Below are 24,340 nucleotides of genomic sequence, written 5' to 3' on the forward strand. Positions count from 1 at the left end.
TGTCATATTTTGCAAAGTCGAAATACATTTATTTTATTTGATATAATACGCTATTGATAAAGTGATTAATTATTTTTAACTTTGCAATGACTTTCTTTTAATATATATTTTAATTTAACTATTATTTATCTATAAAGCAAAATAGCATTAGCAAATATTTTGAAAAATTAACAAATAGCTAATTTTCTTTTTAATTTATTTAATTCTAATGTATACCTTTGGCCAATTCAATTGAAATTTCAGCCCACCTTCATCAGTGGATTTCTTTTATTCAAAGTGAACTTAATATTGGGCTGAAAATTCCTTCAACTTTTATTCAAAATGTAAAAATTAATTTTGCTCGGTGATGTGAACTCCCAGAAAAAGATTTGCACCACGTTTGCACCAGGTTTCCACCACAAATTTAACATTGCTGCTTATGGGAGATCTTTCTTCCTTCTCCTCTTCCCTCTCTCTTCCCACCCTGACGGAGCTGTTGGAGGCCGCACCTCCGGCTCGACCAATTTAGGGAGCTCAAAAAGTTTAGCGTATAGCAAACAGGGGGTGCTGATGCTGATAATGTGCTTTCGATGCAAGCACACAGTGAAAAATATAAAAATAATTAATCTTGTCTTATCATTTTTATGCGTTAATAAATTAAATTACATAGTTCTTTAACTTTTCTTTCTTTAATTTACGCTTAATAAGAATTGCAAACATCTTAAGAAGAGTTCTTAATTTAGGAAATTTAGTCATCAAATTATTATTTATAATAAAATTCTTTCAAATGTTTTGAAATGTTAATTTCTTACAGGCACTTTTTTTCATAAAAGAAGTCAAAAGATATAAAAAAAATAACCTTTTCCACTATCCCAATCTCCTTTGTTTTCTAATGCTAAATAATTATTTTATTTTTAATTCAGTAAAAATCAATCAAACATAATGTTACAAAATAAGGAAGATTTTTCCTCAATGATTAATTTCTAAGACAAAAGTCAAATTTCTGAGCAGAAAAGTGCTACATCGCGGTGAGACGAAAGAGGCGCCAAAGGTATTATTTGTTGTGAGCGTGCATGCCTCTCTTTCCGCATGCCTGCAGTGAGTGACACTTTTATGTGTTCGCGTACCTGGTGAAAATTCAGAACATTGAGGAAGACAGGGCTGCGTGAAAGGGGATTATAAAACAAGCAAAGAAAAAGGATGGAAAGGTTGTTTGTTGGAGATTTCTTAGAAAATGTGAGAGGTCCAGTGAGAATATAGATTTTGAGGCGTTGTTGTCTTGCTTCTTGCTTTTTTTTATGATATCCATATTCCATTTTAACAAAAGGGAGAAAATATTGCCCCTTGCAGTTATAAAGAAATTTTCACCTCACTAAGCATGTATTGAAAAACTTGTTTTCAGAATTTGAGTAATACCATAGCTCTTGCGCGCCTCAGACGTGAAATTTTTATTAATATTGAATGTTTGTAACAACCCTCTATAATAAATAATACTTTTTTAGAATTCATTTACGCTCAAGGGTTAAACCATGGTACTGGAATAGAAAATAGAAATTTGTCTTTTAATCTATTTATTTGAGTCTTAATCGTTTTGTAGAAATTAAAAAAATATATATAAATTTCAAATTGAACTCAATATTTGTGATAATTAATTAGCTTGCGGTCCATCTAGGCATGAATCTCCTTTAAGGCTCCGTGTTTGCCAGAGGTGCTGCCGTTTCTTTAAATTTTTCTCCATTCTTACTTGATTTGCATCAAAGGATAACCATTACAATGATAATTTTCAAATGTGAAAAAGAACATATTCTTATTGAACTATGATTTTTTTTTATATTTTTTGCTCTACAAAACATAAAACTCTAATAAGCCCATCGACAAAAGCCAAGAATATTTAATTCAAGCACCGCATATTTTTTAGTTTTTTGCGTAGATATTAATTACAATAGATTCCATTAATTATATTGCCGGCAGCTGAAACAGCGTATTAAATTATCAATATTAAATATCAGTGGACAATTCTTTTCAAATGTCAATAACTCCTCATTTGACGGATCGAATAAATGAGCATATTAAATATTATGCATCGTGCTACCGTTTGCATTAAAAATAACCTCTAATCAGTGTGGGTTTACCGCGGCGGCCGTGTCTCTTTTGATGTCGGCGTTTTAGCAGACATCTGCTAGTTGTAAACCCTTTCTTCTCTTTTTTCCAATTTAAAATTTTCGTATTGACCGAGAAGAATAAATAATAATAATCCACACAGAAGGCATCAATATAATTTATTTAAAACAATATTATTAAACTAAATTTTTTTCCTCTGGGGTAATTTAATTTTATAAATCATTTAACTTCTGATCACTTAGTCCAACTAATTTTTTTTAAATGTCTTTTCAGTTTTTTATTCATTTGTATAATTTTTTAAAATTTTCCAAACTCCGAAAGCCAAGCTATGATTTTTTTAAATTTACAAGATAATTAAAAAAAATGGAAATTTGCCGATAACTTTTTTGCTATTTGTTATATTTAAATCAGTGTTATTACAAAATTGTTTCATAATTTGAAAATAGTCATGATTTTTCAAAAATCAATTTAATCGGACCAATAGGACCAAAGTTACAATTTTTGTGAGTTTTCGTTTGTACAGAAACTTTAAAAGCGGCAGTGCTCTCCGTGCGAGACGACCGCGGCTTTTTGGTTCAAAAATTTTGGAGTGGGCCGCAAAGTTTTTACTGCTTATCTCACTTGCTAATGAAGCAAAAATTACAAAATTTTACAGTAAAGTCCTCGAATGTATTGATTTTTTGATATTAAAATATGGATTATGAAACTTTCACCAAAAATTATATATAGCAATTTTTCTAATTCAACTTGATCTGTAGCACTTAAATTTTGATCAACAAATACAAAAAAATTAGAATAAGTAGCTTTTAGTCTTGGCTCAACAGTTCTGCAGCGCTCTAGTAGATGACTTTAACAGAATAATTTAAATTTAATTTTTACTTTGTAAAAACGTGATGTTCACGCTAAACTGCCGAGCGCAAGAACTTTGCTCCTATTAATCCGAATCGCATGATTCGAACAACATTGAATTTGAAATGTTGAGCTCCAGTGCAAGAGAGTTTTTTTAAAGCTGTAGATGCCTTAGGTCACCTGCTGACCTCTTGACCATGGTCTTAGGTTTAATATTAACTTGTATCATAAATTAGAATTTTTTATGCTGATTCCAAGAAACCTAATATTGGCCGTGTCAAAAATTTCGTACCCATAAAATTATATTTTATAAAATTAATAAATAATTTAGGAGAATAAGTTAGGAGTGCATTCTCATGCTATTCGTGTATACATTTTCATAGGTTTTCAACATTTTCAAGTCCCCTTGCATTGCCTGTTTTTGTTGTCACTATTGTTATCGTGGGTGACGTGGGTCGCTGTATACCTGGCATTTTTACTTCTCTGAACAAATAAAAACCCAAGCAGTCGGCCGCCAGCCATCCTCTGGTTTATAAACAAGTCATTGCTTTCTTCAATTTGATCGCGACAATATGATTTAAAACTGAATAAAAATGTACAATGAATTAATATCTATTTGATAATTCATATTAATTATTATATAAAATGTAGCTATATATTATATTTTGTTTGACGATTTTCAATATTTTATATTAATTTAGATACATGAATAAATTTTCTCTCCAATCAAATGATTAAGGAAGCAATTAAATTTTGATGTACTTTATGTAAGATGTTTTATTTAAATTTGTGTAAATGGAGAATAAAAAAATATTATATAATAATAAGAATAATATTATATATAACTTAATATAATATAAAATAAATAAATGTAAATATAGTAAATTTTTGTTATAATATTTCAAGAAAAGATGACCAAAGCTTGGCGCGGCGGCCGTCAATATCTGCGTTTCGCGGTCAAGCATTTTTGTCTTGGCCGTTTTTCTCTCGGTTTTTCTTCTCTTTTGTAAATCCTATTACTGCACGTGAGTGCACAGGGAATATTTTTTTTGTGAAAGCGAGAAAAGGGATGTGAAAAACTTGCTGTGTTGCTGCTGCGCGCAGTGCTCTCAGCGGGAGAGGTAAGGTGTAAACAGGAGAGCAGTTGAAAGGCCTGAGCTAGGGCAATAAATCAACCTTTGAGCCATCGAAATGCGTGCATGTGAAATAATGCTCTCTCATATTATTGTGTGAGGAAAAAAGTGCAGAAATTTTGGGTCCCAATTTGAAATTAATTTCAAGAGTATGGAGATGCAAAAAGTATGCATCTAACATCTAATATAATGTGGCATTTATTATGATACTAATAATTCAATACATAGATAATTATTATGTTAATGATCACTTTATTTCAGTTGGTTTTGGAAAATTAATTTTTACCAAAAATTTATCTGGATGAAAATATTTTAACAGCAATAAATAATGCTCTTTAAAAAATTGAAGAAATTATCAACACGCACAGTGAGTCATCTAATTCATCTGACATAATATAATTATAATTTTTAAATTCATTTTGGCATGGTTAATATGCCAGTATATGAATTAGATTTTCGTTGAATTACTTAAAAATTATATCGCTGTCTCGACGTCATATTTAATTCATTTTATGACATTCTTTCATGGACATGCCATCCAAAAATATTCATTTCATAAATCGCAAAAAAAATCTAGATGCCAGAGGGTAGGAGGGTAGGCAACATGAAAAGCACGAAAGCTACCCCAGTTGTCTACCCTCAGTATACCTGAGCATAACCTGGTGGATGGTGGTGGGGACTTAGGGGAAGTGGCCGGCCACTCAGGAAGCTGCTTTCAACAGCTCCACCCCAAACGCTCGCAATGCTTTTTACATGGGAAAGTGTGGTGCAAACGTGGTGCAAACCTGGTGGAAATCTTTTTCTGGGAGAAATTAGTATTTTATTTAAAGGCTGATATCGTAAAAATCCCATTAGAATTGGACTTTTTATGAATTTGGCCATTGAAACAAAAAGTTCGGTGTGTTCACTTGAGTGATCTTGCTTTGTTCTCACGTCCAATAAACCTTCCTTATGACAGCTCCTCTCATGTCCTTAATCCACGCTGAAGTTAGGCTGTACAAAAAGCAGCCAAAAAGTCATTACTCGCGGGAACACCATTATTAAATGCGTGCGGTGACTTAAGACACGACGCTTTTTTCTCCACGTTTCCAAGCTTTGTTATTTTCCCTCCATACGGGCGAGAATTATTGTCAGGTGCCGATTTTTCTTTACGCAAATGTACATTGCGAATGAATGGAGAAATGATTGATGTAAGGGCGTGTGATTTTTTTGTAGGAAAGTTGCCCATTCTTTGCTTTTCTTTAGCTTACCCTGTGTCACATAGGAAACTTGCTTTTATGTTGAGTTTGTCAGAGACTCGCACGCACGCCAACATTTGCGATGTCAAAAAAAGTATTGCATGTGATCTTCCAACTGCTTTAGTATGATTCGCGCACAAAAAAATTGCAGGCGTTTGCTGACATTCCCACTTTAGTTCTTTGATTGATGGGGAGCGTCCCTCTGACATCGAACCGTTAATTTAAAAAAATTTCTGCCAAGAATATTGCTTGAATTTAACATATTGTGGGATAGATTATTATGAAATTATTAATATAATATAATATTGTAATTGTTTGGATGTCTGAAAAAGCTTTCACACAAAGTTTTAAATTGATAAAATGCAGTAATAATTTAAAAAAATAATAATATTAATTATTAATAAAGTTTATAAATAATGTACTCGAATTAAAATGCATTAAAAACATTTACCATACTTAAAAAAAGTAAACTGCAGGAACAAAGATAATTTTAACCTTTTGAAGTCTGGCCAAATTTCTTTTCCAGGTCATGCAACTGGAAGATAAAACTATGCTTGTGATGCTTAACGCTCTTTATCTTCCTATTCTGGAGTTGTACATACTATTCTGTATGCCAAATTGAGAGTCTTTCAAAACAGCCTCAAACATTCCCTTTCATTTTGCAAAGCTTGCCTTCATTTTAATCTCCTAAATAATGGTCCGCCGACCGAGACAAATCCTCTTATTTTCTGACGCACGGGAAGTCTGTCCTAATTATTACTGCAGCATTGCCAGCTAAGAGAGAAGAGAAAAACTTCTCAACTATCATTTAGGCGAAGCAAAAATGGGCTCGAAAGAAATGAGTTCCGCACGCTGGGATAAATTTTTAAGACGGCCCAAGGGAAACTTTTAGCAGGTAAATAAAGAGGAGGATGAAAAAATAATAACAGACTCTGGCAAATTGAAAGTCAACCTTGACCCGAATGCATTCCACATTTATGACAAAGACGGTGGCTTCGGTCATTCAAATTAAAATCCACTGATAATTACAGTTTTTCTCGTTACGTTTCTCCGTTGAATAAACTTTTGACAAGTTTACATGTCTCCTAATTAGCCTGAAGCCCATATTTTTCAATTAAATCCACTCCGTCCACAAGAGAACGTGCGTCGTGGTGGTGTTTTTAATTACCACGGTCGCCACCAAAATCAATATTTAACCAGTTCGTCGGCCAGAGCGAATCAGGTGAAATATTAATGGCCTTTTGGTGCTCTGTGTGTTTGTAGGGAAATAGTTATTTTAGCTGCTGGTCGGCTGCTGCCGGTTTGTTTTGCTGAATTTTCTAGCAGCGGAGGGTGGGGCTAGTTTTCTTTTGCGTTAGTTATTATCACTAATCCGACTCCCAGGATAATGAAAGACCAGCTCGGATGAAAGCTGCTTATTACGCAAAACGCGGAATATAGTTTTTTCCTGTTTATAATTGAACTGGGACAACATGACACAAATGTTGAATGGGGAGTTTTAGTCTGATTAATTTATTGACATTTCCGCGTTTGAATGCAAATTTATTTACTGTTTTCATAAAATTATTATTTTCAACTTTCAGATCAACACAAACTTTTTTTGTACCGTTTCCCGGAAATTATTATTATTATTACTTTTTTTTTAAAATTAATTTCTGCTACATTCAAGGTTGGAATGGATTTTTTTAAGTTGAGCAATGGTGATTGTTGGAGATAAAAAAGTTTGTGCCTAGCACGCGATTATGCACTTTAGAGACAAAATTCGTTCTATGTTCATTAGACGAATTTTATCGCACAGGAAATTGAATCTCGATGATTTTGGTCAGCCTTGACCTCCTCGGCTGAATCAAAAATTAAATTTTTTTTCTCAAAACAATTCGTTCACTTCATATTTATTAAATAAATATGGTGGCAAAAATTTATCAGCGATTCTTTATAAATTGCAAAAATTCCTGAATTAATTTTTAGGATTCTTTTGATTATTTCCGATTTTCCATCAAATTTTAACAGCAGCATTTCAATCTATTATATTTTTATGAAGTTAAAATTTCATTTGAAAAAGTTTAGAATTCAAGAACCTTTTCGGAAATTTTTAACACCATACGCCTTTTTTATATACAACTAATCAAAGTAGCGTTGTATTAAAATTTTCAAAAACTTTTTAAATGATTTTTCTTTTTCAGTAGCTCGGAAATTTTCTAACGAAAATTTATCATTAATTTTTTTACTTTTTTGTAAAATATGAGACTATACGCCAGTGTGGGGATAAACCATAATTTTTCAGAGAATTTTTTACTGCACTTTTGCAGGAGGGATCGGCGGCGCCGGTGTGTCACTTTGTCTCGGGGTTGGCAGTTGTTGTGACAGCGGCCCCGGACTGGACGCCCCACAAACCCATAAAAAGAAGAAGCGTTTGGCTCGACTCACCTAAAATTGGAGCAGGGATGTATGACCCAGTGGCCGGCCGCCTTCTGCCGGATGCGCTCCTTCATGAGCGCCTTTTTGCTGCCGAACAACTTCATGGCCAGTTTATTATCGGTGGGCTGGAATAGGGCCTGCAGGTGGTTCTTGATGAAGCCCTGCTTTTCGCCCGACGCACCACTTGGTCCGTGGGCCCCCGCAGACCCGGTCCCACTCGCGCCCCCATTACTCGCACCACCCGCCGCACTGCCCGGCATGATGTGCGTCGGTCCTGGTTCCTCCTTGGGTGTCCCGTAAAGGCTCACGTCGTCGCCACCAAAATGCACCTAGAAGTAGATCGAATCACAATTGAAAATTCAGTAAGTTGAACGCACAAAATTTGCGATTTTTCACTTCTGAAATAGCGCAATTTATAAAGAATATAATTTGAGATCAATACTTTTCAAACCATTTCATTCTTAAAAAAATGACTTCCTTTTCATATGAGCAAATAATATTTAAATTATTTATTTTTGAACTTTAAATTTCGATTTATCTTAAAAGGTCTTTTGAGTCGTTTATTGTTTGACTTAAAAACATCATTTAATTAATGCTGTTGATATTTCTTACAAAGAATAAACGATTAAAAAACCCAAAAAGAAAAGCTGAATTGCAATTCAAACATCATGAATCAACCCTTGATTAGGAAATCTGCGTCAACAATAGTTATTTTTTTATTGTTTGAATTGAAATTGGCTATTCCTCCATAAGTGTAAAAAACTTGGCTAGATTGGTGGATTTTTTTGCGGAAGATGAGCAAAGTAAATCGCTAATTGTTATAACTGCCTTAATAGTACATAATTTTAAATGAGATTTACAAATTATTAATTTACAATTGTGCAAACTTTCATAAGAAAACTAATTAATCATATAGAGCTTCATTTGTTCCATTTATTTCATGAGAAGATTCTACATAATGGAATTTATTAACATATTTCAGTTCAGTTTCTAATTCAGATTGATCAATTCAAAGTGTTTAATGTTATAATTTTAATATAAAAATGTGTATATTAAAAAATAAATGAAAATTAATATAAAAATGTGTTTAATAAATTTCTATATATTGAAAATTAAAATGGAACAATAATAATTTTAAAGATCTGATCAGAAATAAAAGAGGAAATAAAACTTAAACTTATTTCTTAATAATGAATTGCTTTGGAGATTTAAAGATGGGGTAATTCTATTGTTACATCGTACCTTTCCGACGTGGTGGTGTGAGCCGGTGGTGCCGCTGCCGATGGTGTCTCGGTAGTTCATGTCGCTGGACAAAAAGACATCGGTGAGGAGGAAGGTCTCGTCGTCCAAGGCGGTCACCAGCGAGTCGGTGCACGTGTTGGTGTTTTCGATGCTGATCTTGATCGAGTCATCCTTGGCGAGTCGAGGAGAGCGGATCTCCTCCTGCGACTGTGTGCACCCGCCGACGCTGCTGCCTCTGGCCGCGATGCCGCCGCTGCTGCCACTGACGCGGCCGTTCGCCAGCTTGAGGCTGGGCACGCGCTGCGATACCCGCCGCCCTCCCTCCCCCATCTCGCCGCCGCCGCCGCGCTCCGAGTCTCTGCAACAACAACAACCACCATTAGTGTCACTGCACCCTGATGACCAAACTCCTAGCATTATGGAGTTCTCATTAAATTTAAATAAAATTAAAAATAAATAAAATTATTCTAGACTGGCGCAGCACATAAGCAAAGGCCAGTCATTTTCATTCATATATTAAAAATAATAATATAGACATAGAATAATGACTTCTTAATTAAAATGACCTAACTTTTAAGTCTTATTTTAATAATTTCCCTCCACGATACACAATGTTCGTATAAGCTTTTATTTTCGTGGGAGGTTATTGCTTGTTTTTCAATTTAGTTCCTCTAATTCCGTGGCTGAAAATTGTGTCATTACGAATAAAAGCAGGCGGTGTCGCACACTTGCTAAACGAAACATTGCCTGGCGCGGGTAATGGGTCGTGGCTTTTATACTTTCACACTGCACGCAGGCAGCCGAACATTCCTGCGTGTGGAAAAAAGAGGCCGGAAAGGGGGAAGGTAGGCAACTTGTTGGACACGCGTGCTCAACAATTTGCATAACTTTGCGTTCGCAGGGGAACACGGCCCGTGCCTGAACATGGGAACTCGCTCTGCAAAAGGGGGTTCAAGTTATTATGTGCATATTTTTAGATATTAAAGGTAAGACGAAACTCAAGAAACCGAGGGCTAAGCGGTATCAGTGCGTGAGCTCGAAAGTTGTCTAAAAGTTCTACTGCATATCACGAGTTGTTTGAATAATCCATCAAGTATTGGAACAATTCCTACCGATTAATGTTCGTATCTCCCGTGTAAAATTTCTCAATTTAAGTTTATTTAGATTTTTTTTTCAGTTTTTAGCTGGGACGTTACTGAGATTTTGAAAAATTTATGCTAATAAAAATTAATATTGTCAAGCTATTATTTTATTGTGCTATTTTAAAATTTAAATCTTGATTAAATTGACGGTATGTAATTGAAATATTATTACTAATTTTTGTTTAAATATTGATAGTAGCCTGATAAAATTAAATGTCAGCGCAAAGTTCTGAAAGAAAATATTTATAAAATTAATCTTATTCTTTAGTCTGTTATAAGTTGTAACAGTTTTCTTTCATTAATTGAATATTTTATGTGTATAGCTTGGAAATTTTAATTGTTTGTAGCATTTGCATACTTTTCCTGTTGAAACTTAAAAGATGGTAAGTGGAAAGTTCCTCTACAAAACAGCACGAAATTCAGTTTGCAAAAGTAAATGGCCTCTCCATGTTTTCATACTTTACGTAGGAGTCAATTTAAACAGAACTCCTACGCAGAAAACCTCAAAATCTCTTTACAAAAAAGTCAATTATGGAAAATAACAAATAGCTTCAACCTTTTTCTACTTTTGAAAACATTTATTTTGCCTTATTTTTCCCGCAAGCAAATACATCTCATTTCAGTCTATAAATGTTCTAGTTTGCTTTGGAAAGGGTGCGTTCAAAAGAGAGATCCTACTTTCTTGCTCTACACACTGAGTGTCTCTATCAACGCCCACATGATTTGACGCAAAAACAGCACATTCTCGCGGTTGACGTGTCGTTAGTGCTCATGCACTGATCGCAGTCGAAGCATTTTTCGACTGAACATTTAATGCGGACAAACAATGCAAGCTCACATCCCAGATTGGTTGGCTCGCCGACGGCACCTTTTCAATAATTGGCTCCGCTTGCTCGCTCGCCGAGCCGCTTCGTTTGATCGAGAATCGCCGGTGGAGCGGAAAACTCCAATATTTATCGCACACATTGCCCTTTGACTCGCAAAAAAATCGTAGCATTCGCTGCACTTCAACCATCTGCATAATTTAGTCAACACGCTATACAAGCACTGTTCAATTGGAGTGGCATGAAGGGAAAACAGGCCAGAGACGCCAAAGCATATTAGATTTGGATGAATTTAAGTTTTTCTTCTTTTTATAGAAACATTTTTTACTTTTTTTTGGAAGAAAACTGTATTTTGGCCTCAAAAGTTTTTTTTTAACAATAAAAAGCAAATATCCTGTTTCATAGTTACATGTTAATATTTCTCTCTTTTTTTAAGTTGTTGTTATATAAACCGTAGTAATTTATGCCGTTGAAGTTATTGTTAATCTAGCTTCAATGATTTATAACAAGAATCACAAAAAAATAAAAGTTTTAAACAAAAAACTCAGGGAATCATTAATAGAGGAATAAGTCTTTCTTGTAACCTCTCAGCTTCATTTTTGGCTCATTTTTAGAACCAAGTAAATCTACAAAAATTGCCTAAAGCTAGTTAAAAAAATCATAAGAAACACAGAATAAAACTAGTTGCTTATTTTGCTGAGAAAATCTGCACAAATTTTAAATTCGTCAGAATGGAAACAACAGAGGCAAGGATTGCCTCTGTGACGGATCAATGCTGTTTAATATTTTCAACCTATTTCTAAAATAAATGTTTCCAGATACAAAAATTTCAAGGTTTTGGCAAAAAATTCAGAAAGGGAAGTTTTGCTTTCAGCAGTGTAATTTGAAGGGAAAAAAGTAGATAATTATTAAAATGAGTTATTTTTTCTTTTATAGCAGCTGCACTTCATGCAAAAACATTTTATTTTCTTTTTTGATGATCAAAGGCAACAAGATTCACTTTTTTCAAACTACCGCCGGCTGCATCTGCACAAACAGCGGCATATCCATCTCTTTGTGCCGCCGGTCGTAAATACACACGTACGGAGCAAACAGACGCAGAATTTAGATCAAGGGCTACTGCATTCCAGCGGCGAGAAACAAACAGACCGTCAATTAAAACTAGTTAGTTTGTTCAACATCGAGCTGCTCCGCTCTAGGCCGTGTTTTTCACAATCATTGATATAGCGGTGTGAACAAGCCTAGCCGGAAAGAGTTATTCTCGATCGGGAGAAGGGGCGGCAATAATAATAACAATTTCGCTGGCGTGATTTACGGACTTGCGGAGGGACATTGCAAAACGCCCAGCCATGTACATAATGGAGCGCAAAATGCGATTGAGCTCCCCGATTGGATTCGGTTATAGGGAAATTTACGAGCCATAAATTGATTTGGCTCAAGCAAAATTTCCTGATTTTATTGCTTATATTGGAATACTTTTATGAACTCTTCAAGTTTAATTATGTGTGTAGTGTGTGGGATCTATTCTCAACGATTCGATTTGCCAGATGAATACAATTTTTATTACCACTTACTAGGATACTCTCTTTATTTCAAACTTAACAAATAAAAAAAAAATTAAAAAACCTCATTGACCCAGGTAAGATTTAAATTTTTTATGCAAACATTATATTGAATAAAAAAAAATTAATATTTTGGTGAAGATCAAATGAATTTTACATGTTCTGGGAAACCCTCTGAAATCTGAGACAATGAATCAGTAAGTAAATAAACGAAGTTTACTTTCATCATAGTAATAGAAGAGTAAATAGTATTAGCATAAATTTATTAATTAGTTACTTATTTATTTTTTATTTTTAATGAATTCCAATGTACCATCTTTCAGCTACAGAACACAGGCTGCTGTAGCATATTGAACTAAAATTATCAAGAAGTTAGATTCAGCAAAAAATAAAATATTTATCACGCTGCAAATTATTGCATTAAAATTAAATTATCATGTTGAAGGAAAGGTTTATGATTATGAACTAAAATTGTGTATTCTAAAATGATTTAAATACAAATTATTATTTTAAATGTACGTTAAATAACATAAATAAATAATATAACAACTTTTACAATGATAAAGGTAAATATTATATAGTAATAATTAATTGTAATGAAATTGTATATAAAACAGCGATACAATTGTTAATGTCGTAACCAATCCCTTTTTCCTCGCAATAAATTGTTTTTAACAATTTTGAATGTAGCAATTTGACATGTTTAAGCAATAATAATATCTAGAAGTTGTAAATTTTTATCAATACCAAAATGCGGTGCATAAATAATTGTTTTATTATAATCGCTGAACGACAGAGATAATAAAGGATCTAAATAAATTATTTTAAGCCAGAACAGGTAGAATATTATTCAGAAACACTGTTAAAAAGAAACTGATTAAAGCAACACTTTAACGAGGCTCTTCCTCACCACTAATCCGATTAAATCAGCCTAGCATTATATTATCAATTTTTTAAGGCCGCTTTACAAAATCCGCTTAGTGCTCTTAATTGCCCGACAAAGGTCAACCGAGCCCTGAACCGCAAGAGCGCAGCATACAATTTTGAGATTCGATGTTGCAGAGGGGGTGTCTGTTTTCAAGCGCTCTTTATTTACAGAAGCGCACCACAAAAGCCGCCGCCGCCACGCGTTATTTATTTAGAGTTATGTAACAGCTTTTTCAACTCTTTCTTATTTACGCGGGGGCCAAAAGAGATACAAAAAAGAGGGAGGAAGGAAACGGAGGAAGTGGCGTCCTCGTCGTCATGCGGCCAAATCGTTTTATTTTCGCCTGCGCCGGCAAAACGCTCTCTCTCCATTTATAAAATACTGCCGGCCGTAAATCGCCCGAGTACTATTAATTGTGAGAAAGCAGGTGAGCGTGGGCGTCGGGGTTGTTCCCTTCCTGCGGTGTGGCGGCGTTTTGCCGAGTCCGCTGCTTTTATTGATAATCAATTCGGGCGAAACTTTTATCCACACACCGGCTTGTTTGTCGTCTCTGCTCTGCTTTGCCCAACGAGAGAGAAAAATAAAAAGAGAAGCGCGAAAAGCGGTCTTACTTGCGCTTCGCACGCCACCCGCCGATAAGTTTTTCTTCTGCTTTTTCACGGTCGCGTACGTGTGCTTTTTTGTCTGATGGCCGATGATCTTAAAATATTTGTGTCGTTATCCGACCTGCACGACAGCGGCTGACGTCGCAGCAGAATTTGATTGCGTTCTATTCCGGCCGTGTGCACATAAATGTGGATGTTTGCGCTGGCAAAAGATGTAAAAACTTTGCCAATTTTGGATATAGGCGGCCTAAAATGAACGTGATAGTGTGAATCATGCGTGGCACGTGTAGGTGAGTAGATAGAAAGGGAAGGTTGCCGAAGTTTTTTTCTTTTTAATTTTTATATTCGTTTATGGGCGTTTTGGCTTTGTATAATCACAAATAAGAAAGCACATATCACGGAGAGTTTAAAGAAATAAAGAGCTTGTATGGTGAATTCACCAGTAATTGAACTGTATCTTTTAAATATATCTACTGGATTTAAAAAAGGGAAACAATTGCTCTATGACCTAGTTTTGGAATTTTTTTCAATTTCAAAGCTTTTAATTACTTGTGACATTTCCGTTTACTGAATTTTTGTCAGACATAAACTGAATGAACACATCGCCCTCTTGATTTATGGAGTTTGATGCGAATTCCGAAGTAATCGCCCTTCAGTGAAAAGGCCTACGTGAAAAAAGCAGCAACGGATGAGCTGAATTTGCATCAATTGGCCGTCGGCGGGGGTGGCAATTAGTAATCATGATTAATGGCCGCGAATAGGCCGTCAGGTGCTCTGCTGCTGCGCCAATTTAATAAATCGGGCCACTTCGGGGAACGCGCTCTTTAATTTTTCACAGACTGCTGATTTATTTATTTTCGTGCGAGCAGGAACATGTTGCCCAGCCGGTCGTTCGCTACCCGCCGGCACCAATTCATTAAGCAGGTGAATCTCGTTCCTTTTCTTTCTCTCGGTTCGTGACCCTTTCCCTTCCAAATTAATCTTGACCCCGATCTTCGATCCGTGAAAACTAACTAACGAACTCGCCAGCCAGCACGGAGTAATTTTCTCGCCACTGCTCCTTATAAGTCATCAATGAGGATTGCTCACAATCAGTGTCAGCTCCACTTGCAGCAGCATCAGCATTCTACATTCTGAATGTGAATTTATTTCCAATTAACTTCAGATAGAATTTTTTTTATCTCTTTGGTGTTTGCTTAGAGTTAATAAATACAAAGCCAAATTTGATTCTTTAATTAAGGTCTTTAAGAAATATTAAAAAAAATATGAAGTTTAAGTAGACTCAGAATAAAATAATCCGCATTGATTAATTGAAGAAAATTATGGCCAAAGTTTCTTTTAAATAATTATAAACTTACCAATTATTCATTTTGCAAAAAAAAAAAAAAATAATAGGCCATTTCCAAATCAATCTGACCAGTGTTTGGTATGGGTTGTTGGATTTGGATGAAACTTGGCATGGTGATACCCTTAGGGTAGGTGGTCAACCTAAGGTATATAGTTAGTCCAATATCCCAACATTGCCTATTTTACAGGGGCTCAAAGTGGCGATTTTTGCAAAATTAAAGTTTCCTTTAATCTCAATTATCTCGGGTTCTAATGAAACAATTTCAAAAAACTTGACACCGTTTGAAAGCCAATTAAATGGACTTGAATTCGGCTATAAGCGTCAAGGTCGCAGGTCAAAGTTCAAGGTCACTTAAATTTTGATGAAATTTTAAAAACGCCGCCAGATATTGAAGGACCAAAAATATTTAAATCTTTTCCACAGGAAAAATGTTCCAAATTTAATTTTACATCGGTGTACAAATTTTGGTGATATGTATTTTCTTTGTTTTTGAGATATCTACAGGGGAAGTTAAAAAAACGTGGTTTTTTGGCCCTTTTTTGAGGTCGTAAAATTTTAAACGCCTCTAATTTTGCTAGATTTGCCATAAAATTGAGCAAATACACTTCAGGAATGAGGAACTATCATATATAATGCAATTCTATGATCAGAGTCGATTTTGAAATCCACCCCTACCCCTGGGGGTGGGTTTTGGGGTTAATTTTAAATATGCCCAATCTTTGTGTTTTTGATGTCGTTTCCTATGTTTTCGACATCCAGGAACACGAATCTGAAGTCAGTTTTTGTTTAAAGTTAATAGCTTTATTAATAATCGCAGTTGAATGAGGCGAGTTTGATCGTCCGACGAATTGCGAGAAGCTGAGAACTCACTGCATTCAAGTGCGATTATTGATGAGGCTATTGACTTTAAACAAAAACTGACTTCAGATTCGTGTTCCTGGATGTCGAAAACATAGGAAACGACATCAAAAACACAAAGATTGGGCATATTTAAAATTAACCCCAAAACCCACCCCCAGGGGTAGGGGTGGATTTCAAAATCGACTCTGATCATAGAATTGCATTATATATGATAGTTCCTCATTCCTGAAGTGTATTTGCTCAATTTTATGGCAAATCTAGCAAAATTAGAGGCGTTTAAAATTTTACGACCTCAAAAAAGGGCCAAAAAACCACGTTTTTTTAACTTCCCCTGTAGATATCTCAAAAACAAAGAAAATACATATCACCAAAATTTGTACACCGATGTAAAATTAAATTTGGAACATTTTTCCTGTGGAAAAGATTTAAATATTTTTGGTCCTTCAATATCTGGCGGCGTTTTTAAAATTTCATCAAAATTTAAGTGACCTTGAACTTTGACCTGCGACCTTGACGCTTATAGCCGAATTCAAGTCCATTTAATTGGCTTTCAAACGGTGTCAAGTTTTTTGAAATTGTTTCACTAGAACCCGAGATAATTGAGATTAAAGGAAACTTTAATTTTGCAAAAATCGCCACTTTGAGCCCCTGTAAAATAGGCAATGTTGGGATATTGGACTAACTATATACCTTAGGTTGACCACCTACCCTAAGGGTATCACCATGCCAAGTTTCATCCAAATCCAACAACCCATGCCAAACACTGGTCAGATTGATTTGGAAATGGCCAATAATAATAATCAAAAATATTTAAATCACAGATGCTCTACTGTTCAATGACAATGTGCAATAATTCACACTCCACCGCCCACAACTCGCACACAGACTAAATTGGCACTGTGACCTTTCTTTTTCACCCACCCACATGCTAGCGGTAGGCGTCATCAGCAAGTTATCAAAGTCACGAGATAGGCCGATCACGTGAAAAGGCTTAATAGCGGGAGCCGCCGCTGCCGTTCGTCTGGCGCAGCTCTGAGGAAGGAAAGAAAAGCGAACCTTTCTTTTTCGCCCACTTCTTAAAGGCCCTCTCCAGCTATGAATTACACTTAAAAATTGGACTCAAGAAATATTTTTGGTCAGAGAAACCCCCATGCCGTTTGCGCGACCGCGCGGGGTCAGGCGCTATTTGAAATAGGACGAAAACACGCGCCTTTGGCGCGAGTAAGTGTGAACGCGGGGTGTCGCCTGCTTGGAGACGGCAGCCGTGCGCCGTGAATGGCCGAGCCAGTGGTCATGCGCTTGGCACTTTATCTCAGCCGGCAGCTCGGGCAGCAGCAACAAGAGTGCGGCGAGTGAGCGAAAAGCCAAATTTTAGACTCTCGCGCGAATGCAACTTTTTTTAAGTTCGCGTTAATTTAGAGTATTCATATTTTCAGCGTTGGTAGTAAACTTATTCAATAACCTGATATTTAAATCTTTTTAATAAATATTGATCTGGAGCGTAGTTATTCACGTTTCCGCAAGAATTTTGTTCTGGTAATTTAAAAAATAGAGAAAAAATTTTAAAAATATAAACCCTAAGAGAAACATGATGCCAATTAAATTTCCTGCAAATTCTTTCACAGGCGTGATGACGTCAGAATTGTTTTTACTTGCGTATGGAAGACTCAAAGTCAAAATTTAATTTTTTCGCATAGAAATAAATTTTTTTGAATTTTTTCAAGATAGCCAATCGATGTAAAATTCAATTTTGACCCTGACACTCAATTTTCACACACAAAAACTGAGCCGTTTTTAAATAAAAAAAATAATATATAATAGGACCCCCAACTGCAGACGTAGACGAGGGGCGCGTTGTGGAAAACAAGCTGTCATTTGAAAACGGCTGAATATTTTTTAATGAAATTTGGATGCCAGAGTTAAAATTGAATTTCAAATCGATTGGCTATCCTGAAAAAAATCTAAAAAAATTTTTACGTTGTAAATTTACCATATTTTGACTTTGAGCCTTCTTTAGGTAAGTCTAATAAATTCTGACGTCATCAAGCCTATTAAAAAAATTATAGACAATTTTATTAGCTATAATTTTTCTTTGAGGCTTGCATTAAAAAAATTTGTGTCTCTATGTTTTAAAGTGAAAAAACATCATAAAAGTCGAAATATGATTATTTTCTCATGCAAATAATTTTTTTGGAATTTTTTCAAGATAGCCAATCGATTTGAAATTCAATTTTAACTCTGGCATCCAAATTTCATTAAAAAATATTCAGCCGTTTTCAAATGACAGCTTGTTTTCCACAACGCGCCCCTCGTCTACGTCTGCAGTTGGGGGTCCTATTATATATTATTTTTTTTATTTAAAAACGGCTCAGTTTTTGTGTGTGAAAATTGAGTTTCAGGTTCAAAATTGAATTTTACATCGATTGGCTATCTTGAAAAAATTCAAAAAAATTTATTTCTATGCGAAAAAATTAAATTTTGACTTTGAGTCTTCCATACGCAAGTAAAAACAATTCTGACGTCATCACGCCTGTGAAAGAATTTGCAGGAAATTTAATTGGCATCATGTTTCTCTTAGGGTTTATATTTTTAAAATTTTTTCTCTATTTTTTAAATTACCAGAACAAAATTCTTGCGGAAACGTGAATAACTACGCTCCAGATCAATATTTATTAAAAAGATTTAAATATCAGGTTATTGAATAAGTTTACTACCAACGCTGAAAATATGAATACTCTAAATTAACGCGAACTTAAAAAAAGTTGCATTCGCGCGAGAGTCTAAAATTTGGCTTTTCGCTCACTCGCCGCACTCTTGTTGCTGCTGCCCGAGCTGCCGGCTGAGATAAAGTGCCAAGCGCATGACCACTGGCTCGGCCATTCACGGCGCACGGCTGCCGTCTCCAAGCAGGCGACACCCCGCGTTCACACTTACTCGCGCCAAAGGCGCGTGTTTTCGTCCTATTTCAAATAGCGCCTGACCCCGCGCGGTCGCGCAAACGGCATGGGGGTTTCTCTGACCAAAAATATTTCTTGAGTCCAATTTTTAAGTGTAATTCATAGCTGGAGAGGGCCTTTAATATTCAGAGAAGGTAGGTGCGCCGGCAGAGCAAAAAATTTGCAGCTCCTCTCTTCCCCCGACAAGAAGAGGAAGAGGAAAATATGCGCCGGAAAATGCTTCTATTAGAGTGTGTGTGTCTCGTTCCCTGGCGCGCTAGGCGGGGGTGTCTGAATAGTGCATGGCGGCGTGCGATAACTGAGGCGAGAAAACAACACGCCATACGATTCCTTCCACACTTGCGTATTTCTCATCTCCATGCATGTGTGCTCTGGAAATTCCCACCGCACTCCCAGAAAATTTATACCGGGAATGTGCTTCCCTGGTGCTCTTATTCTCATATACCTTTAATATAATAAAATACAGTAAAATAAGGCAGACTGCTATTGACATCAAAAAAATTATAATAATTCTTTGTTTTAATTATCACTTAAATAAATTGAAATTAATGAGAATGATTTTCTGTTAAAATATTTAATTACATTATAATAAAACAAAGTTTTAGAATCATATATTAATTTAATTTAATAATAGATTAATTCATTTAATTTAATAATTAATACTATTTTTTTTGCAAATTTATGAAATTTATGAATTTTGAGTTTTTGCTTTTCTTAACTACTATTTGCTGGTAAAATAGTATAATTATTTATAATAAATACGACCATACTTATTGTAAAGAAGTTACTATTCTAAAAATTGATGGGAATATCAGTCAAGTTTTTTTTTTTGCAAAGTATTGACGCATGAATAATTGAAGAAATATTTACATAGAGAAAGAAAATTTTAATGCTAATACTTAATAATTGTGTAGTGGTTGGGGAGGGGATATTAAGTAAAAATCAGTCAACAAGATAAATATATCTTTGAAAAAAATTGAGATGTTGTAGGTTGGTTTTACCTGGATCGTGGATTTCTCAAACGGTCTTTTACTCTATAAATATGTTTATATACAATATTGAAGGGAATTTTATGTTCCAAAATTAGGGGGTAAAGAGTGAAATATTGCAAAATTGGTGGTGTTCCATAAAATACTTGATTTTTGGAGATTCTAGAACCATAATATTAACTGAAGAAAAGTATTTTTTTTTTAGTTTCTCGTAGTTAATTTCAGTTGATTTCCAACAGTTAAAATAATATCACTACGAGTCAATTTTTGCAAATTTTATTGCTTATTACTAAATAATTGCTAGTTTTTATATTTAATGTAATTAATTTACACCTATGATGAACAATTTGATCAACCTGAGTACCCCTTTCAAGTGAGTGTGTGTTGCAAAATAAAAAGCAAGGGAAGGTCAAGACATTGGCGCAGACGGAAGTGGGTCAAAAGTGCTCGATTTTACTGCCGGCAATCTCGTGAAATTCATCTCTCAGAATTAGGTGTGTCCGAGCGGCGGGTGAAATCGCACGGGGCGGCCGATCGTTTTCCCCTGGGAGCGAGAGAGACGTGTGCGATTTACTCTCGATAGACCGAAGCGCGTGGACCAAACACGAGCACCATTCTCGTCCTCTGTGCCGGTGCAGCTTCCGAGAAGAGGCAGGGAAGGTGCATTTCGCCAAAGTGCTTTATTAAACTTTTATGCTTCGGGGAATTCCGCCCTCTCGCCCGATCGCAGTCTGACAATAAGAACGTCGCACAAAATTGTCAAGCTGCAATTATACAACACCGGGTGCGCTCTTCCGTCAAATGCAAATGAATTATTCTTTCTTGGAAGTCTTTTATAAATTCTGAGAGTCGTGCCGAGGAAAAAAGAAAAGATTTTTATGTCAGGGGTAGGACTGGCTCGCGAGTTATGACGTCCAAAAGGAATAAAAAGTGACGAGGTTGGCAGAATGAAGATTCTCTGAAAAAGAGCAATCATTTTTTTTTCGTTTCGTAGGCTTTTTTTATTGTTAGAACTTAAAATATATTCGGAATTGTGGTGATGTGATTTCATTAATTGCTACAGATTTTCCATTGTCGCACAGAAGAGAACGTATCGGTAAAACGTATCAATTGTTTCTGTTAGTACAATTTATAAATTTTGATATAATATCTTTCAATAAAAAAAGAAAAATATAAAATATTTGCATACCAACACATTCATTTAAAACAGTAGTAGTTTTTTTGAACTCATTTTATCTTACATACCGGCACTGCATTAAAAAAAGTACACCGGTAAATTCATGAATTAAAAAATACGCAGCTTTGGTTTAAACTTTCATCAGCTACAGCAGTGCTGTCAAAATTTTTTACACATGAGCTCATAGAATTTTCAACAATGCAAATCCACCCGGCTGCAGATTAATTATTAACTAATTAAAAATCCGCATCCAAAATGCATGAGCAGCAAATTATTCCCACCTGATGCGGCGGGCGCCGCGCATTTTGCATCAGCCTGCATAATTCAGGTGTGCGTTGTGGATGCATCGATTTTTGCTGACGCACGCGGCCGCGGGAGGATTTTTCGCGCTCGATCTCTCCCTCTAATCTGCAGCGTTTATTTTAGGCAAATGTTAATTGACGTATTTTTTTTTTAAATCGTTTGATCACGTTTATTAGCTTTGTCGCAATTCGCCGGCAATTAAGCGTCGATGACGCCGGATGGGGCTTTTCGGCTTAATTATTCACGTGGCTTTTGCTTTTTAATTTTCGCCCGTCATCGGCTCCGCTAAGCCCATGCATGTGCAGACCGTTAAACGACTTGAACAACAACGATATGCCTGTTGTGACACCCATGAATAACTAATAGGCCCCGTTCGTTATATAATACGCTGAAAATGGATCGTGAATATTTGCGCTGAATGCATTATCGCGGCCGTGTGCGAAACACGTACTGTTCAGAACGCCCCCAGGGGACCGTTTGCCGGCACGGTGCTAATTTAATTCTCGAAATTTGCTCACCACGCGCTAGCTGCCCCACGCTTTTTTGCCCAATTGTTGTTTCAGAATGTTTTACTCTGCGCTAAACGCGGCCTGTTGTGTACAGCTGTGATTTCATCTGTTTTTTTTTACAACACTTTAAATTACAGCGTTTTTTTTATTAAAAAAACTGATGGTTCTTGTTGAGTTTAACAATTTTATAATTTCTTCTATAATTCAAAATTCAAAGTAAGTTGAAAATAATTAATTTTATATTTAATCTTTTTTTTGGCAGGAGGATTATTAAGCATCGATTGTTTCGTCAAAATATTTTTGATGCCTTTTTGTGCAAAATTTAATTCTTCCTCCAAAAAAGAGATTTATTATCTGTGCTTCTGATATTAAATGATTGATTGTTAATTGAAGAATATATGCAAAAATTACCAAGAAATGTTAATGATTTAGTTTTTAGCTATTGTCACCCTCTCATGAAAAACTAAAAATTATTTTGATTTTGTTGTTCCAATAATTTACAACTAATGCATGCTTAATTTTGTGTAATTTATTCAACTTTGTTAAAACCTTTCTCTGATGTACACAAAATATTTTGTTTTTTTGCGATGATTTGGTACTTTGAATGTAAAATGAATATCATGTTATTCAGCTTTCTTTTCAATGCAAATCCAAAAACCAAGAGGGAAGTGATTCTTTTATATCCTTAATACGTCAATTTACCGGAAAACTGATAATTTTCCACCAATTTAGCGTTCGGAATTGTAATCAAATATGTATTAAATTAGACAAATCAATCTTCTGTAAGTTATTTTATGCATTAATATAAAAGGCAAGGTATAGTTTAATTAAGATGAATCCAATTTAAAGTACCATTATTCCATTTCCATCGAGCGGAGCCAAATGAATGTGAACCGCAATAAAAAATTATGAGTTGGACGTTACATTTTTGGTCACTATTTGACCTTGTTTTCCCGTGGGAAACATAGTTTCCGTCATCAGTCCGTTCGTTGGGCGAATTCTTTTCATTCGATTGACGTCATTGCCCCCACGCCACACGAAAACCGCACCAAATTCGAAAGGTCGCGAGAAATTAATTAGCTGCAATTTGTTACAACTCCAGTCTCGCCAGCATAAATCCCAATTAGGCAACTTCTTCGCAGATCTCTCGCCACCGCGTGCAAAAGTAAACAGTAAGGAGGGCAATAAAGAATCTTTACAGCCACTCGCACGGAGCCATCAAGAGATTTTTCCTCTTTTGAAGAAAAACCGCCTGGCAAGGTTTATTCCTTTCGCCAGATTCAGCCTTAACTTTCTTTTACGGCGCTTGAGCACGGGGACGTTTTTTCTCCCTTGCCAGCCGTGTCTGCTTTCACTGTTAAGAATTTTATAAGTGCCAGAAAAAGAGACTTCGATCTTCTGCTACAAAGACGGTTGAGTCGAGGAGAAAATGAAATTCGCCAAATTTCCTTTCTTGGAAGAGAGATGTTCGCAAGCGTCAAGTGGGCACTTCAAGTCCATTTGTACAATGACCACACTTAACTGAGGGTCTAATTAGTCTTTGGGAATGTCTTGTGCTCTTCTTCACTTTTCCTGCTTTTATTAAACATTTTAAACATATTTTGAGGACTTAATGGTAGATAAGATAGCGGAAATGTCCACCAAAGTTATTATAACATAAGTCCTTTAAAATTGTTTATTTTTTTTTTAAATATGTTAATTTTATTTATTTAAATTAGATCAGTTTCCTTCCTTAACTCATCATCAATCAAAATAATTGTTTGTCGTTGATGCCGCCTGTGCTTGTTTGATAAAAAAAGCATGGATACCGCACCTCTGTCGTTTTTATCTGTAACATGCTTAATTAATATCAAATTATGTCTTTGTTTTATTATTTAAAATATTTTGGTCTATTTTTAAATTTTTGAAACCAAATATAAACTCAAAATAACACATATTTTTTGGAAAGGGAAGGAAAGTCGGAATTTGTAATATAATGCTTGGAAATTTTTCATTCCTGTAAAAACACAATTTGATAATTTTAACTTCCCATCCACAGCCCATTATGGCGACAATCGCTATTTGATTTAGCGACCGACGTCATCAGCAAGAGTCCGTGGCTGAAACTTCGCCCAAAAAGCATTCGGGAATTCCACACAAAGCGGAAGCTCTCGTG

General features: G+C 35.4%; 1 protein-coding gene across 7 annotated transcripts in view; it reads right to left on the bottom strand.

The window, feature by feature from the left end:
- Positions 1-24,340, bottom strand: part of LOC132205475 (potassium/sodium hyperpolarization-activated cyclic nucleotide-gated channel 4) — a 136,489-nt gene that overhangs the window by 48,867 nt on the left and 63,282 nt on the right. For all 7 annotated transcript variants that reach the window (XM_059634540.1, XM_059634538.1, XM_059634535.1 and 4 more), the window contains exons 2-3: positions 8,981-9,338; positions 7,748-8,067 (exon numbers count right to left, since the gene is read on the bottom strand). In XM_059634540.1, coding sequence (XP_059490523.1) covers positions 7,748-8,067; positions 8,981-9,338 — 678 coding nt within the window. The remainder of the gene's footprint in view (positions 1-7,747; positions 8,068-8,980; positions 9,339-24,340) is intronic.

This window comes from Neocloeon triangulifer, unplaced genomic scaffold (genome assembly GCF_031216515.1).
Source record: "Neocloeon triangulifer isolate White Clay Creek 2 clone unplaced genomic scaffold, ASM3121651v1 ptg000002l, whole genome shotgun sequence".
Lineage (NCBI taxonomy): Eukaryota > Metazoa > Arthropoda > Insecta > Ephemeroptera > Baetidae > Neocloeon > Neocloeon triangulifer.